We start from the raw sequence: 13,579 nt of genomic DNA, 5'->3' as shown, positions 1-13,579 counted from the left end.
AGATATTTCTTGGACACTAAAAGGTAAGTTAGATAATTGAATCTGTGTGCTTCAGGGTTTTTGTTTGAAGTATGTGATCATATTTTTGTCATATATACAGCTTGGAGTCTGTGAGTGCAACATGTAAACAACTGAGCCAAGAACTAATGGACAAATATGAAGAATTGAAGAAGATGGAAGTACATAACAATGAGTACAGGGCAGAGATTAAGAAGGTAAAAATCTGCCTACCTGCAGTCGCCAAGTTGTATATATATATGGACTGAGCTGTGGGTTGGGAGGTCATAGGAGTTATATTTAATGAGAGAAAAATGTGGGCCAAGGAGCCACTTGATATTCAGGAGTAGACGTGCACCCAGAATGTGCTTAGGGAAAGTCTTTGTCATCCTTAGGGATGCCATATAAACGTTTTCAAGGGAACTGAAGCCTATCCTCTTTGAACTCTAAGCTTTGTTTTAAATGTTCTAAAAGATTTACACTCTTTTGCTTTCAAAAAGATATTATATGAACTAGCATTTAGTATTTTCTTATTGACTGAAGGTGGTCATGGGTATGTATTCTGTGGCTTGGTCTAGTTAATCCCCTCATTGGCTGTTGAGGTATGTGGAGCTGTTTGTCTCTCCTCTCCACATTAATGGGCCCTGGCTGCTGTGTTTGTTGACTCATAATTTTTGTTACTTGAGATTGCTTCTGGCTTCTTTCTTTCTCTTACTTTCTCTTGTCTTATGCGGACAAGGAAGCCATATACACAAAATTGTTAGCTTTGCAACTAAAAAAGAAAGAATGAAGGTCACAGTTGCTGACCTCTAAATAATGTGTGCATGGACTTTGACACAGGTTCTTAGCATTCAAATAACCCATCTCTCCCTGTTTTGAGATTAATGAATTATTGTGGGTATAGCCATCTGACCTTCCACGTAGACATACAACTTGGTACATTGCTAATTTTCTGTAGAACTTAATCAAGGAAAAAATTCATGTCTTGGGGTAAGGTAAAAATTGCCTTATTATTTTTAACTATTAACATATTTATCTGTCTACATGCTTTCTCTTTGTTCTTTACGCTTTCCTTTCTGTTTCTTTGTAGTTGAAAGAACAGATTTTACAGGCTGAACAAAGCTACAGTTCTGCCTTAGAAGGAATGAAGATGGAAATCTCACAGCTAACTCGGGAGTTACACCAGCGAGACATCACTATTGCTTCCACCAAAAGCTCGTCCTCTGACATGGAAAAGCGACTCAAAGCAGAGATCCAAAAGGCAGAAGAAAAAGCCGTAGAACATAAGGTGAAGCTTGAACAAAAACTCTTCATCTGAAGTGTTTTTGAACATGGCATTCAGTACAGATATAATTCCCACAGTATTTAATTCAGCAAATTTTTATTAGACTCCTGCTGTGGGCTGAGGTGTGCTGGTTCACAAGCATTCTGTGAGGATGGGGGGGAGGTGAGAGTGAGTACAGAGTAGAGAGGCTGTGTCTGTCATGCATGGTGGGGGTGTGATGTGTCCGCTGGGACAGACTAGAGTCCACGTGGGTTGAGTGTGGCAAGGGGTGGAACTGGGAAGCAGGGACTGGCTCCTGGGACCCTGCCGGGGTAGGAAGGGCTTAGTGTTCTCTTGAGGCCAGTAGAGAATGGCTGTAAGCAGGCATCAAGGGTCTCTATGGTGGTGATACGGAGAGTGAGCAAGGAGGCAGAGAGACCACTCAGATACCCTTACAGCAGTAAGATGGTGGCCTGAGCAGTGGGCAGGGGAGGTAGAAGGAAATGCAGGAATTCTGAGATAGGTGGCTGGTAAAATCAGCTGGGCTTTGCATTTGTTTGAACAGGGAGGGCGAGTTAGACAGAGTTAGGGGAAGATGTTACTCAGGATTGCAACGTGGGTAACTGAGTAGAAAGTGATGCCCTTTAGTGAAATAGAGAAAAAGATAGGGAGCAGGCTAGGGCAGATACGGAATTTGTTTGAAAGTAACACAAAATAGGGAAGCTGGTGGAGCAGACACTGGTTTGAGATTAAGGCCGGACGTTTGTATGGAAATATCTAATAGTCAATTCTACAGAAGACCTGGAGTTCAAGATTAAAATCGGGGTGAGGCATTTGGCTGTGGGCATGTCTGCATGGAGTGGGCATTTGAAACGCCCTGAGAGACTTAGAAAATGTGGTGAGAAAGCATAGGGATGAAGACAGAGCTCGAACCACACTTCGGAAACTACTCATTTAGGGTAAAAAGGTGTTGGAATAGAGCTAAAAAAAGGTAGCAATAAGGAAGAAAACTAGATAGTTTTCACAAAGGAAGCAGGAAACCAAAGAAGGGAGGAGTCTTTTTCAGGTAGGAATGGTCGAGCACACCGCTGAGGAGAAGGAGGAAATGAGGAGGGGGAGTCAGTTACAGGCACACCTGCTCTTACTGCACTTTGCTTTATTGCACATTGCAGATGTTACATTTTTCACAAATTGAAGGTTTGTGACAACCCTGTGATGAACAAGTCAGTCAGCACCATTTTTCCAACAGCATTTGCTCACTTCATGTCTCTGTATCACATTTTGGTAATTCTCGCAATATTTCGGACATTTTCATTATTATTATATTTGTATGGTAATCTGTGATCAGTAATTACAGCTCACTGAAAGCTCAGGTGATGGTTAGCATTTTTTAGCAAAAAAGTATTTTTAAATTAAAGTGCGTACATTTTTTTAGACGTAATGCTATTGTATACTTAACAGACTACAGTATAGTGTAAACATAACTTTTACATGCACTGGGAAACCAAAGTATTTGACTCCTTTTATTGTGAGACTTGCTTTATTGGGATTGAACCCGCAACATCTCTGAGGTATGTCTGTATTCTCTTGTGAAAGGAGTGCAGTCCATATGATGTTGGAGGTGTAAACCACATGAGATGAGGCTAACACTGGAGAGTGGGAGGGATTGATCAGGGAACTTGTTCATTTTTTTTTTTTTTTAAAGATTTATTTATTTATTTGAGAGAGAGCATGAGCAGGGAGAGGGGCAGAGGGAGAGAATCTGAAGCAGACATCCCACTGAGCACAGAGCCCCAACATGGGGCTTCATCTCAGGACCCTGAGATCGTGATCTTAGCCAAAATCAAGAGTCAGCTGCTTAACAGACTGATCCACCCAGGAGCCCTGAGCTCATACATCTTCTTAGAATATTTTAAATGCATGTGTGTTAATACATCTTGACACACCTTTTTTAAAAAAATCTTTTTATTTTTCAAAGATTTTATTTCTTTGAGAGAAAGAGAAAGCGTATGTGCATGAGTGTTGGGGAGGGCCAGAGGGAGAAGCAGACTCCCTGCTGAGCAGGGAGCTTGACTCGGCTCGATCCCAGGTTTCGGGATCTGAGTGAGATCTGAGTCTGACTGAGCCATCCAGGCACCCGTAAAAAATGTTTTTAGAAAGGTATTTATATATAAATATGTTATATATTTGTTAATATGTTAATATAATTAAATATATATATTTATATGAATGAAGAATGCATTTTTGCCTAAGGAAAATTATACATGGAAAAATTTTGTAGGTGCATTTATTTGTTTTTTCTGCTTTTCCCTTCTCAGGAGATTTTGGATCAGATGGAGTCACTCAAGTTAGAAAATCGTCATCTCTCTGAAATGGTGATGAAATTGGAATTGGGTTTACACGAGGTACGTAATAGAAACTTAAGTTTTTCTATTATCCAGGCCTTTTAAAGAAATCACTTTGTAAATATTGATGTTGTAAAGAGAGAGTTAAGATTAAACTGTGGAATGATCCTTCTGCAGAAACTTGCTCAAATAAAAAGAAGTCAAGACAATGATGGCAGTGAGCAAAATATCACTCTCCACTTCAGCAACTGGGAGATTTTTTTATATTATGTATATGACAAAATACATGTATAGTCTATGTTCTTAGTAGGGAGCCTGTATATAAAGTGCTTAGCATAGTGCCTGGCATTTTGTAAGTGCACAATAAATGTTAGGTGCTATTATTATTGTTAGAATTATTATGTTGATAGTACCTTTTTCTTATAAAGTATATCATCTTTTACATAATTTGGTTTTAATTATATTTCTATAAGATACAATTTGTTTAGTCAAATATTCTAGAATCTTTTGTGTTCAAAGTATTTTCGCAGGCAATGTAATGTACGCAAGGATGAGTGGGATAGAATTCTTGCCTTGAAGAGATTGAGAGTAAACTAGTTGGGGGGTAAGAGGTGTGTGCCAGCTCCTGTGAAGCGGGGAGAACATGGTCAGTTTACAGTGAGTTCATAAACGGTATGGATGTCCTTTTAGCTCTTTTGTTATAAAATTCTTATAATTTGCAAAATGACCCATCTATTCTGACCTCTTTTAAATTAAAGTGCCTACATTTTTTTAGACGTAATGCTGATGTAGGTCAAATGCCCAAAGATTGTAGAAGTTTTTTCTTTCTGCATTTCCAGAGACTCTGTGCCACCAGAGACGTATGGTTACACAGCGCCCCTATTCACTACTAAGTAGTTTTAAATTCACAATCATGGATTATGGAGGCTGGGGAGGGAGAAAGTGCAAAATGTTAAATGAATACAATATCGGGGACTATTTTTATAATCTTTTGGGACAATAAGATTCTCTTAGCCTCATGAAACCATAAAGAATATACAACAACATAAACAATTTTACGAAATAAAAATGTAAAATTTGTGGATGGCAAAATACCCCATAAAAAAGACTAATAGACTGGGGGAAACAATTTATAAATAGACAGAAGTTAATATATTAATACAAGGATTTCCTGGAAAGATAATAAAAAGATTGGAATCCAGTAGAAAAATGGACAAAGAACAGAGATATTTCATAGAAGTAATGCAAAAGTCCAGTGAATAAGAAAAGCTGTTCAGCATCCTTAATAATCAAAACTAAGTAAGTAAATACTTTTTTGCTAACTGGCTGGACAATGATTTTTAAAAACGAATATAGCTAATATTGGCAAGGATATAGGGCAACAGGCTCCCATGCTCTGTTAATGAGAAAGTGAATTGGTATAGCCTTTCTAGAGGACAGTTTAGCAATATCCATTAAACTTGTAAATATATATAGCGTATAAACTTCTGGGTCATGTGCATTTCTTATTTTGATAATTATTGCAGAGTAGTTCTCCAGAAAGGTCAAATCAGTTTGCATTCCCAAAGAACCCATCCTATAGGAACAAATGTGCTGAAATGGTCATTTTGTGTTATTTGCAATGTACAAAATTTTGAAGTAAACTAGATGTTAGCGTCTAGAGGGATGGTTAATCTGTGGCTATCTATACTGTGGATTTATTATGTTGTCATTTAAGGTGGCAGGTGAAAATATGCATCTAATCTTGCTCCTTCCCAAATCCTTCTAAAAATATAATGAAAGGATTTTTTTTTAAGTGCAGACCCACAAGGGATGGGAAAGAGAGGAGAGGAGAAAGCAGCTAAACCCTTTATAAGGGGGAAGTTGGAGGGAGGGAGGAAGGAAGGAAGGAAGAAAGAAAAAGATAATTTTATTTGCCCCTATAAAGCCAATATGAAGCTAGTATGGAGAAAGCCAAGAACCAACCTGATTTACACCACAGAATCTTCAAAAGGCTCAGGATTTGGCTGGCAATACCTTATCGAGAGAATCTTAACGCAGTGATTATCTGTTCCTGTTTAAGACTTGGGAACTCTTCAGGGTGCTTAAACCAGACTATGACCAGAGATTCCGTTGAGCTGAATTTCTCCTGAAATCCCGTCTAACAGCGATAACCTGTCCTTTCTTCACACAGCCCAGCATGTGCTTGGCGCACAATTTTTATATTACCTCTCACATTGATTTTTCTTTAATTGTTGTTAATAAAATAATAAATTTGAGAAAACTTTAAGAGATGCCTGGCAAAAGCAAAGCACTGTCTTTTTAAAAATATATATTTAATGACATCAAATACCAGACTCTGGCTGGTCAAAATCCCCTCAAGCATTTTAAACTTCCTCTGGTTTTGAAATTACACACAGTGTGAACATGTTGTATTTTTTTTTTTTTTAAGATTTTATTCATTTGAGATAGAGCATGAGCAGGGGGAGAGGCCGGGGTTGGGGGGGCGGTGAGAAGCAGACTTCCCGCTGAGTCAGTAGCCCAATGTGGGGCTCGATCCCAGGACCCTGGGATCATGACCTGAGCTGAAGGCAGACGTTTAACCATCTGAGCCACCCAGGTGCCCCAACATGTTGTATGTATTAAGAATAATTTTTAGAAAGTTCTTTTTTGCATTTTGCCACCTAGGAAGGTGGAAGTACTTTTACAAATGAATGTTTTTGGATTAAATAACAATTTTAATGAAATTATCTAATTGTCTTAATAATGAAAGCAGTAGCTCTGGTAAAATTATTTGCCACCTTTAAAAAATCAACAGTAGTTTGTAATTTAACTCCTATGTCCTGCAATTTTTTTTTCTTTTTTGAGATTTTAACTGGCATTGACAACTTACTGAAACATTTTGTAACTTACTGTCACTACTGGCACACGAATAGATAGTCGATAATCGAAGACTACGTTTTAAAGTGTATGTTTTAATTCTGTTAAACCACCTTGACCAGCTTATTTTCAGAAAATTCTTTCCAGAAAAGACCAAGCTAAACATCATATTAAATTCCAAAGAAAATTACCATAATTTTTCAGAATGCTAACAAAATATTTGGTCGTTAGAAAAAAAAATGGTCCAAGGGCGCCTGGGTGGCTCAGTTGGTTAAGCGACTGCCTTCGGCTCAGGTCATGATCCTGGAGTCCCGGGATCGAGTCCCGCATCGGGCTCCCTGCTCAGCGGGGAGTCTGCTTCTCCCTCTGACCCTCTTCCCTCTCGTGCTCTCTATCTCTCATTCTCTCACTCTCAAATAAATAAATAAAATCTTTAAAAAAAAAAAAAAAGAAAAAAAATGGTCCAGACTACTGTTTTTTCAGGTAGCATTACCAGGAAACACCTGGAATTGAAAAGTAAAATTCATGATCACGGAACCCAGACCAGATCAGAGTAGGAATTCCTACCTTATACCTGAATGCTGTTTTATGTGTATTTCAAATTTCACATACCAGAGCAGGTGCCAATGTTATGTAAAAGTCCTTAAGACCAGAGAGTACTTATTTAAAAGTTGTCCCCGCCAGCTGGAATTCCTTTTCAGAACCTTCTGTTCAAATGTCTTTCTTTGAACTAGGTCTCTCAATTTTCTTCCATAGATACTCTGGAAGAACCTATGGCTGCTATTTTCTTTCTTTTTTCTGTTTCTCATTCTCTCTTGTAGCTCTCCTCCATCTGAGTTCCAGCCTTCTTCTGGCTCCTTAGATCTTCCTTGGCACATCAGGGAAGCCCATCGTGCTCCTCATTTTCCACCCCCATTCACTGTAAGAAACAACACTTGTTTTCTCATAGGGGAGGGGCAAACCACAAATAGTCACTTTTTCCAAAGTAAAGCCATAGATGAACTAGTTACAACTAAAAAAAAAAAAAAATGTAGTTTCCCACCAGCGGTATCATAGATCACAGGTATTCTTATACCAATTAAGTAACTCTAGTATTCTTTTTTATTAGGCAAAAGAGATTTCACTAGCAGACCTCCAGGAGAATTATATTGAGGCATTAAATAAATTAGTGTCTGAAAATCAACAACTACAGAAAGATTTGATGGATACTAAATCTAAGCTGGAAATTTCTACTCAGATGTGCAAAAAAAACCATGACAGGATCTTTAAACCGATACACAGCAGAGCACCTGAGTTCAAGAATACAGAATTCAAGTAAAATTTCTTCACAGTTTACTTAAAATGTGTACCATTAATTCTCATTTCTTTGAGAATAATTTCAGACTTACAGAAATTAAATCTTCCTCAAACAGCCCTATGTTTGACTCTGAAGTACAGTGTATACGAGTAAAGCCTACTGTGAGGTTATACAAAGTGGCGGAGGGTTATAAAGCACTTTCATTCAGGTTTTAGTTTCACACACTCTGGATGTATGTATAAACAATGTCCTTCCTCCCCCGAGCCTTTCCATGCTGCCTCCCACCTCTCGAACCCCCACTGATACCATAAGAAGTAGAAATTGGCTTTTTTATATGAAGAAAGCTTCCTTTGTATTTTTGGTCAATTAATTATGAGCTGTTACCATAAGAAGTCAGCGTTCCATGAAAACCCACCTGGCTTCAGCTCTTACTATATGGCTTATGTGTTTTCCCACCTACCTACCAAAGCCCATGCTGACACCTCACCTCCACTGCCACCTTGACACCAGATCTCATGTGCACAGTACTTCCCTCTGTCCTAGCACCAGACACACTCGATTTCTCTGGTAGCTTGTCTTCCTGGCTATATTGTCCATGTCTGAGGGCCGGGGCCTGGCAGTGGGGATTGGATATGGGGCCTGAATGGATAGAAAGAACAAGGGGTCTGAGTGGGCTGCTCATTTTATAAATTATAGTCTTAACTGGTTAGCCTGTTCCTTCATTTTTAAGTTCCTTTATTTTAACTTCCTGTAACAGTTTTGTGTTAAAAGAGAAAAGTCATTACAATTTATATTTGTTTTGTTTTCTAATCTGCTATCCAGGCCAACCCATGGCCCCTACAGACATGATGGAATAAAGACTGAGCACTACAAAACAGGTCTCCATTCTCTGAGACGACAAGCGTTGGATAGTATAGAGCCTGTGTCCAGGGTCCTCAGCCCCCTGAGTTCTCAGATCACCCCTTGCAGTTCCGTCTCTCTGCCTTCTAACTTTCTGTGCAAAACTAACTCTTTGCCTTCAGTGCTAGATGTAAACGAAGCCAATTATTCGGACACTGTCTCTGAGAGTCTAAATGACCAAGAAGAGTTTATGTCTTCGGTATGGAAACTTTCTCATCTTACTGTTTGGTTTGGTTTTATTTTTTATTTGAAGGATAAAGGTGGGTGACGGGGTGTGTTGGTTTGTTTCTTACCAGTTCTCTATCTTAAGTACTCTGTATTATTCTCATGTTTTTCTGTCTTAGGATTTTGCTTGTGAAGACACATTCAGCCCTGATTACTTTTCAAAATGCGTCTTAGTTCTGAAAGTTAATAGCCATGCCTGTTTTTTAACCCTAATTGGAAATTCCTTTCCTGCCTTTTTCAGAGAGGGTCAATTTTGTATTAGAATGGTTGGTTCAAGGAATATCTCTGGATGCCAAGGTAGTCCTGAGGTCTAGACAGTGAAGAAGGAAGGAAGGAACTGGGGGAAAGGGAGAAAAGAGGGTGGGTGGAGGCAGAGGAAGGAAGTGCACCTGATGCACCCAGAACATGGATTCAGTGCCACGCAGGGTGACACTGTGCTGGCCCCATGTTCCTGCAGCTGCCGTGCAGACTTGAAGCACTCGCCTCTGGCCATTCATTGCCATCACCAGTTAGGGGTCCCACACCTGTGAAAGCTCAGTATTTGTGACTTTTGAATGTACCAACAAGTCCATGGAGAGGTTTTCTTTTCATTTTTAAAATAAGTCTCTACTTCCCTTACATGTCATTCTGAAATCCAAAAACGTCCTGCAAACTGTCTTCCTACATTTGGCAGCAAAACTTACTTGGCACTAAAACCTGACCTGAACTGATGCGATAATATGTATAGATTTTATATAATTCTGCTTAGCATTTTACTTCAGAAATATCAATGTGTTTGATTATGAGACGTTACCTCAGACTCCAGTAAGGTAATACGGTTGATCCTCATTAATCGTGGATTCTGTGTTTGTGAATTGCCTCCTCGCTAAACTATTTGTAACCCTCTGTCGAGACTTGAGGGACTCCTACGGTCATTTGTGGTTGTGAGCAGAGCTGTGAAAAATTTGAATCCCTAGACTTGCACATTCCCAGCTGAGGTTGGCGGAGGTGGCACTCTGCCCTTCTGTCCAGCTGTCACACAGAGGTGACCAGAGAGAGGGGAGGAGGTGAGGACAGCGTGGGGTAAGCTCCAGGAGCATGGGCTCTGGGGCTGGTGAACAGGGCTGGAATCCCAGTTCTAGCACCCGTTAGTGGGACGGCCTCAGGCAAGCCACTTCAACTTCTGAACCTCGTTTTCTCTTTTGTCAAATAAAGAAAATCGACTCCAACAGGATGAATCATTTTAGGATGATTGTGCGTGTGTGTGTGTGTGTGTGTGTGTGTGTGTGTGTGTATTTCCCCAAGGAGCAGTGATGCTTTATTCACTAACTCAGTGTTTGAGGTGACTCTAGAAGTAACTACTGCATGTGAGGAGGGACTGTGTGTGGTACATGTCCTCTATTACCTTTCTGAGGTCCGGATTCTGATATACCATGGTCCCAGGAGTTTCAGATGAGGGCTCATGGACCTGAGGTTTTGGAGGAGGGAAACTACTGATTTCACTTGGGATCTAATATGTTATTAGTAGATTTGCTGTGCTTTAAAATCAAAGTAACATATTCAGATTTTAAAAGTGAATTTGCAGTAACAGACATTAAGTATACTCTCTTCTGGGGTATTAAAGCCTATTAAAGGCTATATGTATGTATACTTTATACAAAGTCTAAACAGATACTCTTCAGACCCATAACTAATATATTTTATGTGACATTTTACATTTATACAATTTGGGTCAGAAAGGAAGAGGTCTGTGTTAATTTTTCCAGAACGGCTTCTTTCTTTCTTTCTTTTTCTTTACTAGTCTAATTATTAGGACAAAAATCTCTCTTCAGAAGAAAAAGTAGTTTTTTAAAAGTCACCTTTTAATATTTCTGGTTAGAAAATAGCATGAAAATGTATGTGAGAAGTACACTGTTCAACTTACGTATGTCAAAATTTGTTTCTCCTCCAGTGTCCCTTGCCTTTATCTCCTCTGGGTTCCATAGCTACCAGATTTTTGGAAGAGGAGGAGCTGAGGTCGCATCATATTCTAGAGCGCCTGGATGCCCATATTGAAGAACTCAAAAGAGAGAGTGAAAAGACAGTGAAACAATTCACGACCCTAAAGTAGCCTCTTGAAAAAAAAAATCACAAACTTGGAAAGGAAAATAGACCCTGAAGAGTTACTGTCACCTGGAAGTAGTGGCTCTTCACAACACGAAGATGCAAAAAATGCCAAGATGAGACATCCTAACACTTGTTGTGAAGGAATCGGAAAAGCGGATACTTCTCTAAGGCATTTTCACTGCACTGGTTTGTTTGAAGAACTTTTTCCAGCAATAACTTGTAAGAATAAACCATTTTGCTAGGCTTTTTTTTTCCTTACATTAATATTTATTATAAAGTGATATTTTCTCTTGATGACTTAAATGTGAATAGCTAGAGACTAATTAAAATAAAGATTTTATGATACAAGTTGAAGATAAAGTAACTACAGAAGTATGTAGTAGGAGTACGGATTTCAGAGTCAAACTGACCCAGATCCAGGTCGATGTACTGGCGTTGCTGTTTACTAGCCAGTTGGGCTGCTAGCGTGTCTAGGGATGAAAGAACTTTGACAGGAAGCCCTCTTTTGCTCCCAACACAAGTATAAGAGAGGTGGAGGGAGGGGCCAGGGGCTGGTTTTAGGCGTGGGGTGCCTATGGAATGTCAGATGGAAATGCTCGGCCTCTGCATTTCTGAGACGTTTAAAGGGGAGACAAAGATCTATGTGTAGAAGGTGTTAGAAACCATGGAGAGCCGATAAGATCCACCTGATAAAGTTTCCCAAGGCGAGTGTGTAGGGAGAGAAGAGCAGAGTGCAGGGCCAGGGGCGCTGAAGGACGCCATCATATGAAGGTCACAGGAAATGGATCAGTGGAAGAGCTAGACCCCACCGCTCCATGTCCACACCAGCGGGAGGTCCCGTCGGTTCTGCTTCCAAAATCTATCTCAGATGCAGCCATTTCTCTCCTCCAGTGCCCCCACCCTGTCTAGACTAACCCATCTCTCACCTAGATACTGCCAGTAGCCTCCTACCTGGCATCCCCTTCACTCATGACGCCAGGAAGTGAAACAGTGGCACCGCTGCCTCTCTTGAAACCCTTCAGAGGCTTCTTACTGCACTCAGAAGAACTCTGAATTGCTTAGCAGAGCCTACAGAGCCTTGGGTAACGGCCTGCCTGCGTCGCCCCCTGCACCGTCTTTTGTCCATGGTGCTCCAGCCATGCTGGCCTCCTTTCTGCTTCCGGTGCAGCCAGCTTCAACCTGTTAGGGTCCTTGTCCTTACTGTTTGCCTGGAATCCCTCTCTCACCTCACCCATGATTGGGGTTTCTTGCCATCAGGTGTACACTCTAACGTATCCCCTTGAGGAGATCTCTGACTGGCTTCTCCCAGTTTCTCTAGGTCACTACCTTGAGTTATTCCCTCTATAGTACGCCCCACTCTGAAATCATTCTGTTACTTGATTTACCTTTTTTGTTTATTTTGATTTAAGTAGGCTCCATGCCCACCGTGGAACCCAGCATGGGCCTTGAACTCACGACCTTGAGATTGAGACCTGAGCTGAGATCAAGAGTCAGATGCTTAACTGACTGAGCCACCCAGGGGCCCTATATGTTTTTATTGTGTGTTTCTACCCGTAAGCTCCTTGAGGGCAAGGGATGTTGCCTGTCTGGTTGGTGGTGGGGTCCTCATGACCCAGCACAAGCCTGGCACTGGGCAAGTGCTCAGATGGTTTGAACCAGTGGATAAATGTCCTTCCTCAGATGCACCACGTTTTCCCTTCATGCCTATGTACGTGCTGTCCCTTGGGTCAGCCTCCTCTTCCCATGCTTTCACATGCCCCTACTGTCTTGCTTGGCAAAGCCTTCCCACAGCCCCTGACCAGATTAAGGGAGCTTCTCATTTCTTAGCGCACCCTGTGTGTGCTCCTCTCAAAGCACTGACCACACCATGCTGTCTAATTTCTGTCTCTTCCAAAAACTCCTTAAAAGCAGGGGCAAGGTCCTGCCTACATGCAGGGTGCTGTCTCACACATAGTAGATCCTAAATGACTAATCAGTACATAAAAATCGCTACCATTCTGGGCTTCATTGCACTTACCTGTAAAATGGGGATGATACCTCATGGGGTTGAGAGGATTTATTGAAAATACATTTTTTTTAAGATTTTATTTACTTATTTGACGAGAGAGAGACACAGCGAGAGAGGGAACACAAGCAGGGGAAGTGGGAGAGGGAGAAGCAGGCTTCCTGCCGAGCAGGGAGCCCGATGTGGGGCTCGATCCCAGGACCCTGAGATCATGACCCGAGTTGAAGGCAGATGCTTAACGACTGAGCCACCAAGGCGCCCCGAAAATACATTTCTGAAAGGGCTTTGCAGACTCTAAAAATATGGTACCCATCTGGATTGGTATGCAGGGATTTCTGAGTTTCAGACTGTCCCAAGCTTCCACTTAAAATATGTAGGGTACAACCCTAAATTTCCACGGCACCTGCCGACTAGGAGGAACAAGGACAGACTCTAGTCACTGGAGATACTTAAGGAATCGGGAGGTACTATGTACTTCTTAAACTTCCACCACGTTGTTAAAGTTGAGGTAAACAGTCTAAATTTGTCAGAATGTTCGATTGTAATTTAATCTTCCAACTTCGTTTTTCAAAAAGATATGCCAAATATTAAAATGTGTCAAA

At 40.7% G+C, this 13,579-nt stretch overlaps 1 protein-coding gene across 7 annotated transcripts in view; it reads left to right on the top strand.

The window, feature by feature from the left end:
• The window catches only part of CEP63 (centrosomal protein 63), a 65,007-nt gene extending 53,671 nt beyond the window's left edge, over positions 1-11,336 (top strand). For 4 of the 7 annotated variants that reach the window (XM_025881952.2, XM_073899778.1, XM_025881945.2 and 1 more), the window contains exons 10-15: positions 101-215; positions 1,088-1,285; positions 3,580-3,666; positions 7,574-7,779; positions 8,585-8,861; positions 10,818-11,336. In XM_025881952.2, the coding sequence (XP_025737737.1) occupies positions 101-215; positions 1,088-1,285; positions 3,580-3,666; positions 7,574-7,779; positions 8,585-8,861; positions 10,818-10,976 (1,042 nt within the window). In that variant the 3' untranslated portion in view covers positions 10,977-11,336. Of the gene's footprint in view, positions 1-100; positions 216-1,087; positions 1,286-3,579; positions 3,667-7,573; positions 7,780-8,584; positions 8,862-10,817 lie in introns of those variants that run through there. The other 3 variants (XM_025881958.2, XM_025881968.1, XM_073899798.1) reach the window with 2 other exon arrangements.
• Positions 11,337-13,579: the final 2,243 nt, after the last annotated feature.

The sequence above is a fragment of the Callorhinus ursinus genome, unplaced genomic scaffold (assembly GCF_003265705.2).
Source record: "Callorhinus ursinus isolate GAN/ISIS: 27379988/994484 unplaced genomic scaffold, GSC_fseal_2.0 scaffold1, whole genome shotgun sequence".
Classification (NCBI taxonomy): Eukaryota; Metazoa; Chordata; class Mammalia; order Carnivora; family Otariidae; genus Callorhinus; species Callorhinus ursinus.
Note: the sequence above shows the minus strand (reverse complement) of the source record. Positions and strands in the feature narration are given on the sequence as shown.